This window comes from Lepidothrix coronata, unplaced genomic scaffold (genome assembly GCF_001604755.1).
Source record: "Lepidothrix coronata isolate B3197 unplaced genomic scaffold, Lepidothrix_coronata-1.0 Scaffold164, whole genome shotgun sequence".
Classification (NCBI taxonomy): Eukaryota; Metazoa; Chordata; class Aves; order Passeriformes; family Pipridae; genus Lepidothrix; species Lepidothrix coronata.
This window is the reverse complement of record NW_016690344.1, coordinates 745,369-752,702: the sequence shown is the minus strand read 5'-3', so window position 1 is coordinate 752,702 and position 7,334 is coordinate 745,369. Positions and strand designations below refer to the sequence as shown.

Below are 7,334 nucleotides of genomic sequence, written 5' to 3'. Positions count from 1 at the left end.
CAATAAATGAACTCATTCAAATAGGGACGGGGGGGGAGGAAAAAGGCCACTATTTTCTCAGGTGGTCGGAGGTATTTTTACAACGAGGGGAGGTGAGGAGGGGTGCCGGGCAAGGGCGAGGCGGGAGCCCCGACGGGACGGAACATCCTCAAAGGGGCCGGGCCGCCTCTCAGGCACGAACCTCGCGGTCCCTCAGCGAGACCCCGGTTCTCCGCGATGCCCGCAGCCCGGCCCCGCTGCAGAGTTCCCTCCACGGCCGACCCTGTGTGATGGAGTGATGGCGGCCGAGCATCCAGAGGGCTACGGCCACCGCGCCCCCACTTCACCCGGCTTCAGCGGCTCTCGGGACACGGGATTCCCAGGATCCTCACTCTCCTACCCCGTTTCACATGAGCTGCAAGCAAGCACGGTCGTCGGGGAGTGAGCTGGAAAGCGCGTTGTACGCTATGTGCAAACAAGCAGAGATTTTTTAAATTATTTTTTCTTTATACCCTTGGAAACTTGAAAATTCATTTAAACGGGCAGAGGAGCCAAAGTGTTTCTACGGATTTATCTGGAGGGACGAGGTGGTCGGGCAGCCATACGCTTCCACCGAGGTCCAACATGGACTCAGCCCGTGAACCCACAGAGACGAGCTGCTATAGCTCCCCACCACATCGGCGGGTGGAGCACATGAGCATCCTGGATACTTTTAGCATCCCTGGAGAAACGCCTGCCCCGTCTCGTCCCCGTGGATGCCGTCAGGGAAGAGGTGGCTATCGGTGGGATGCCGGGGACACCACGTCCTAGCGGCCTGTGCAGCGGGGTGACCGGCAAACCCACCCCTCGGTCAAAGGATGCCGTCCCCAGGGGAACCGCAGGTCCAGGGTCCCGGGGAGGGAGAGTGCCCCCCCGGCCCCACGCAGAAGTGTGGCGGGACAGGATGAAGTCTGAACCGGCAAACCACGAAAGGAGGCCGGGCAGCCAGAGCTGAAAAGTATCCACGTCAGTCCCAAGCAAAACAAGAGATGAAACATTTCAGGTTATTACGTTCTCCCTTTGAAGCGAACCATTTCCCGCAGATAACACTGTGTAGGTATATTTAGACAGCTCGGCTCGTCCAAGGGGAATGTGTCTTGCGCTATTTGAGAAAAACTCTAAGAGTAAGTGCAAATATTTGATGCTGAAGAGCTCTTAAGGCTAGAAGAGTACCATTTACTTATTTCTACACATCAGTGTGGGCTTAGGATGTTAAATAGATTAAAAGGCTAAGAGAGGTCACTGAAGTAGACTCTCTTTCTCTCATCCTGACTTTTTTTCCTTGCAAAGTTTTTGTACTTTGCTTAGAATGTCCTTGGCAAACTCCTCTTAAGAGCCACCTCAGATACTGTATAAGTTTGTGGCGCTCTGAACTCCGGCCCCCTCCCTTCTGCTAGTCGACCCCCCCGAAACTACGCTCCAGCGCAGGCATCCAGCAAATATTTGCCTGCGGGGTCAAGATATTAATAAGCACTTCTCGGTCGCCTTTTATACCCGGGGTGCTCGGGAGCGCGGGGCAGTGGCGGCGCTGCCAACCGGGCCGGGGCAGGTGAGCGTGGCCGTACCTGGCGGGCGGGGGGGCCGGGCCGGCGCCAACTGCGCCCCTCCCTGCCGGCCATGGGCTGCCCCGGTGGTGACACGGGCAGTAGAGGCCGGACGGGACATAGGGGCAGCCGCGGGAGTAGCCGCTCCGCCGAGGACGGACACGTCGTTTCAATTTAATCTCATTTAAAAAGACGTAACTAATAAATTTGTATGGACGGGGCTGCCGGAGACGTAAAGCAGAGTCGATAGTGGTTCAATCCCATTGAACCCTATTGAAAACCATGACAACAAGGAACAAGCTCCGATTTATCCCGGAGAGTTAAAGCACATTGTGGGAAGGCGTCAATCACCTATTATTCCAGATCTGAACAAATGCAAAATCTTGACTGGAACAAATGCTTCCAACAGGTCCGGGACATAGGGCTACATTTCTCTTTTGTTCACGGCCTAGCAGTTGGCATGTATTTGTGCTCCCCTCGCTCCGACCACCCAGGATGGCTGTGAGGCTGTGCTCGGAGCGGGGAGATAACTACTGTCACCAGGCACGCTTGATAGGTGGCTGCAGTAATCACGGCCTGGGAATCGTTTATATGGAGCCTGTCGAGTCCCGAAGAAATATGCGGGAAGTTGGCCAAATGGAGCCTTGTGCCCCGTTGATCTCGCCCACAAATCTCGCCGAAATAAATCTCACCTCTCCCTTGTCGCTATCGCTTTATTGACATTTTCCCCGAGAACTGTAACTGCTCCCAGAAGCGACACCCGGAGCAGGGCGGGGAGGGGAGGTAGCGGCCGGGGGCAGGCGGGCAGCGGGTCTGGGGGGCGAGAGAGGGGCTGGATAAATATAATCTATACACAATAGCTTATAGACGCCTGTTTGGACAGGGAGATTCGAACCGACAAAGCGGACGGATAGAAAAGTATCTCTGCGTGTATCTGGATTCCTGTTTCAAGGCGCTCAGTGCAGGGTTCGCGCCATCTCCCCGTCGGGGGTGAGCTGTGTGCGCCTCGACCCGCGTTCAAAGGAGGGCTGATCTGTTGGGTGCCTCCTGTCCTCCAGACTTTGCTCCATCCAGCTGGACTCGCGTCCCACTGGTTTTACAGCTGGGCGCTGGGTGCCTCCCGGGAAGCCGGCGGGAAGCTCTGGGGAAGGCCTCTGCGGCGTGCGAGTGGGGAGCGTGTCCCGCCTCCTCCCCCTCCGGCCCCACGGCTTGACCCACGCTGCGCGATCTGCGTGAAGATCGCCCCTATTGGTCACTTCTGCCCCTGCCCTGCGGCTGGGGACCGAGCCCTGACATTGCGGGTTTGAATTTGAACGCCACACCGGGCTGCATGTTTCTGTATCGTATTTTATTGTAAGTCCTCGCAAAGACTGACCGCAGCTTCGCGGGGGGATGGGGACATCCGTTGAAAGGCTGCGAGGAGGCGAAGGCTGCGAGGAGGCTCTTGTCCCCGGGAGCTGCCGTCGGTTGTGCCCGGACCGTGCCGAGCCAGTGTCAGCACCCTCCTCCTGCGGGGCGCCGGTCTCCGGGATCGTTTGCTGCCACTTTTGGCAGATGAAACGGCGGTCGGCAGGGACGGGAGACGCGCAGATAAATGGGCATGCCGTGCTTGATCTTTTCTCCCTCTTCCCAGCTGGAATCGTTTGAGTAACTCACATATCTCGCCCGATGGGATATTCCCTGGGTTAGTACAACACGAAATGATGTTAAAATAAAAGATCTCCCCTACTCCACGTCCCTACTCTTGCTTATGGACAGACTGTGCCAAGCTCCCGTCATCACCCTTCCTGAGAGAAAGGTGCACCTTCCATCTACCATGCCCAGGAGAGTAAAAAAAAAAAAAAAAAACCCAAAAAAAAAAAACAAAAAAAAAAAAAAAAAAAAAAAAAAAAAAAAAAAAAAAAAAAAAAAAAAAAAAAAAAAAAAAAAAAAAAAGAAACCAACCCAGAGGTCCCATTCCTCAATGGGACCATTCCGCCAGCCTTCCTCGCCGAAAGCGCAGCCGAGGTGTGAAAAATGCCCCGTTGAGGGTAGGAAACATGCCAATAACATGAGAGAGAACTAGAGGTAGCACTGCAAACAGCCCAGGGAAATAAAACAAATAACGACTTAAATTCCTTCCAGGTTTAAAGAAAGAGGGGGGGGGAATAAAGAGAGAGAAGCGGGAAGGGGGCTCTCGGCAGGCTCTGCGGATGTCCTGAGAGGATTCACTTTGTCTGCGGATAGAAGGGACGCTGGTGGCTTTGGTGGCGGATGGAGGGGGGTGGTTGTTGGTCATCCACATGCCACCCAAGATGTTATTCACTGCTAACAATTACCATTATCTGTCCCCACTTTTGGCTAATCAGACAGAATATGTAATGATGAAGCCTGTTTCCTGCTGTCTTTGGGAGGTAACGGGTTATTCTCTCATGGGGGTGGCAGAAGAGGGGGGTTACACCTACTCCCATTAGGGCTTTAGCACTTGACTAATTCAGGTACTTAGCATCCTATAGACAGGGACGATTTGAAAGCAGGCAGTGTTTGCAGTGGGGAGGACTGTTTATATAAACAGGACACCTCTGTAAACGACACTAATATTTGGGGTTAGGTGGCGATGGAAAGGAAGGTCCTTTTGAGCCGGGAGATTCCGCAGTAACCAGGCGCGGACCTTTCCTAGCAGCTTTTAAGAAAGGGGGTTCGGTTTGGGGTGATATTTCTTGGGGGGTGTGCACAACCTACCATGGCCACATCCGGCAGGATCAGTTTTACAGTGAGGAGCATTTTGGATTTACCAGAGCAAGATGCTAATAGCATAAAGCAAGCCTCTGAGCATCACCACTCAACGGAGAACTACACCGGCTCGCCGTACCGAGGGTGGATAGAAACAGACAGAAATCACTATCCCTGTGAGTATGAAACGGACAGGAATTTGCCAGCTCCGCATGGTTATTTGTTATTTGTTTCCCCGCTTCCTTTGGGGAAGATGCGAAGAAGCGAATTGCCACTGTAAGTAGCCTACAAGATCAGGGGGATCGAGGCTGGGAATATTATAGAACATTATTGACTTGAAACAATAAAACGTCCCGGCCACGAGCTTAAGAGAGAAAAGATATTTTTTCTGTGAGTCTGTGTATGCCCCCAGCTCTGACAGAAAGCAAAACTTCAGGCTGTATTCACCAGTCTCTCTGTGTTTATCGTTTAAGTCCACTTCCTGGATTATTTTTTCCCCCCGTTTCACTGTTGCAAGAAATCCTGCCTTTTTTGTGCTGGAGGGGTTTCAGGTCAGCCCACGCTCCGCAGAGGAAAGCTGAGCACACACTCCGTGCGTGGACTCCCAGCACTGCGGCGGAGTGCCCTGTGCGCCACCGCCTAGATCCACGCACTTTCCACCGTAGAGGGCAGGCTGCGGTTCGCAAACCCAGATGTGTAGCATATTGATCGCACCTCGCACACATAAATTGTGCCGCAGATATACGGCGTTTATCGTCTACCTCTGTGTGCATCATCAAAAGGAAATCATCCTTTGAATGGGTGCGGGAACTCCATCGGGATAAGTTAAATATTAAGGTAATCGACCGGAGGGAGAAAAGTAGTTATGGAAGGACCGGGCAGCCCCATATTCTGCTTCAGCACGGAGGCAACACGACGGCTAGCAGTCCGCAAGCCCTTAGGCTGTGCGCGGCGGAGGGCTCATGCCCCTGCGGGGATTACTGGCAGGGACACAACACGGTCTGTCCCGTGGGCTAGGTTTAATGTATTTGGAGGGGTTGGCTCACATCTCTTGTTGACTACTGGGATTAATCCGGCCCGGTAAACAGCCAGAGCTCTCCCTGCTAGAGGCGTTTCGGCTCTCAGCGGCCCATCGCTACCTCAATGCCTGCCCCTCTCCCCGGGCCCGACTGCCCCCTCTCTCTAACCCTCTCGCTGTCCCCAGCTTCCGACGAGAGCGGCCCGGAGATGAGCTTGCCCGATTCCACCCAAAGGTCTCTTCCCGTCCGCGGCTCGGAGGCCGAGGAGAAGAAGAAGAAGCGGCGGGTGCTCTTCTCCAAGGCACAGACGCTGGAGCTGGAGCGGCGGTTCCGGCAGCAACGGTACCTCTCGGCTCCGGAGCGGGAGCAACTGGCCCGGCTGCTCAGCCTCACCCCCACGCAGGTGAAGATCTGGTTCCAGAACCACCGCTACAAGATGAAACGGGCTCGCAGCGAAGGTCCCGGCAGTCCCCCGCCGCGCCCGCCCGCCCTGCTGCGCCGGGTGGTGGTACCGGTGCTGGTGCGGGACGGGGAGCCCTGCCGCGGCTGCCCCGCCAGCCCACCGCCACCCACCCCACGGCCCAAGCTGGGCTGCGCCCTGGCGGGATGCAGCGCTCAGGCCGCCCTCGCCCTGCAGGGTTACGGAGCCTGCCCGCCCGCTGCCGCCCTCGGCGTCTTCCCCGCGTACCAGCACTTAGCGCACCCCGCCGTCGTCTCCTGGGGATGGTGACAGCGGCGCTTCGCCCTCTGGGACCGGACTCATCCCACGGGCGCGGGGCGGCCCGCTCCAGACCCAGGCTCTAGCGCGGGGAAGCGCCGAGGCGCGCCGGGGCACCGCGGAGGCCGCGCTCGGGCGGGCCGGGCGGCGGAGCGCGGCTCCGGGGCAGTGGCCCGCGGGCCGGAACGAAGCTGGCCCGGGCCATGCTCCCCTTCTCCGGTCTCGCCCGAGGGCGCGGATGCCGCGTGAGGCGCGAATTTTGTAAAACCTCCGCTCCTCCTGCTCCTTTTCGAGAGATTCCTAGTTACAAAATAATGATCATCCTAGCGACATAGTGTGTTTTAAAATAGCTGACTCTTCCAGCGACTAATAAAACTGGTTTTTGCAATTAATTTTTTCTCTACAGAGAAGAGTAGTTTTGACGATTGGGACTGTTTCGTAGGATTGCCTCCTGTGCTATGAAAGCTTAAATATTGTCTTGATTGCGCCAGCCGAATTTAACTTTCAAGTTCGTTTATTTTATCTACATGCGACGGTAAAGGGCGAATAAAGTTTGCTGTAAGCATCCCACTGTAAGCTTGGTGATAATTCCTACGGGAAGCGTGAGCCCAGCGTCTCCCCGACTTAGCGGCTCTAAAAAAAGACATTGCCGCTTAAAACGCAAAGGCAGCATCCAGAATTAAGCCAATCTTTACGTTAGCCTGTAACCGTTCCAAATATCGACTGTAGCCAAGAGAATTATTCTTTGAAACTCTTTGATGAACTATCGATTTTATTACTTCGGAGTGAAAATAATAAGATAACTGTCCTGGCAACCGCCAAGGGGAAAAGCCCTAAAAAAAGTCCCACAAAGCCAAACCCAGGTCTCTCGGACGGGACCTGCGGATCAGGAACGCAGAGAGAATATTTGGGGCGAAGACCCCGCGGGGTCTGATGCAGACAACCTGCCTGCAGAGGAAAGGCTGTCGAGGAAAAGAGACCCGCAGAAGATATTTGGGTGGATTTTTTTACATTTATTTTTTATTTTATTTCCTGGAAGGAGGTGACTTCGGGCGAGATGTACCCCTGGGATGTGCCGTGCTGTCTACACATGCCGGAGAGCCCGTGGGGAGCAAGGCTGCGAGGCGCCGCCGTCGCGCAGGGAGAGGCGGCCAAAAGCACGTATGGGAACCCGTATGTCCGCGTGTGCTTTTGACCTCCTCCCCCGTCGCGACGGTGGCAGCAATAGGACCCCTTTAGCCTCCCAGCCTAACCTTCCCCAGGGGGCCGCGCCCCCTCCAGGTGGGGCACCTCTAGCCTCAGTGCGGGGGGATCAGACCCAGC

The 7,334-nt window shown here is 55.4% G+C and overlaps 1 protein-coding gene across 1 annotated transcript; it reads left to right on the top strand.

The window, feature by feature from the left end:
* The first annotated feature begins 4,284 nt into the window (after nt 1–4,284).
* Nucleotides 4,285–6,023, top strand: NKX2-8 (NK2 homeobox 8). The gene is made up of 2 exons (XM_017829358.1): nt 4,285–4,450; nt 5,479–6,023. Exons 1-2 carry the CDS (start codon nt 4,285–4,287, stop codon nt 6,021–6,023), a joined length of 711 nt encoding a protein of 236 aa, XP_017684847.1.
* The last annotated feature ends 1,311 nt before the right edge of the window (nt 6,024–7,334 follow it).

Excerpts from the sequence above, each read along its gene's own strand:
- NKX2-8 (XM_017829358.1), top strand. The coding sequence starts at position 4,285 with ATGGCCACATCCGGCAGGATCAGTTTTACAGTGAGGAGCATTTTGGAT. Across the intron at positions 4,451-5,478 it reads AGACAGAAATCACTATCCCT|CTTCCGACGAGAGCGGCCCG; the intron begins GTGAGTATGAAA and ends CGCTGTCCCCAG.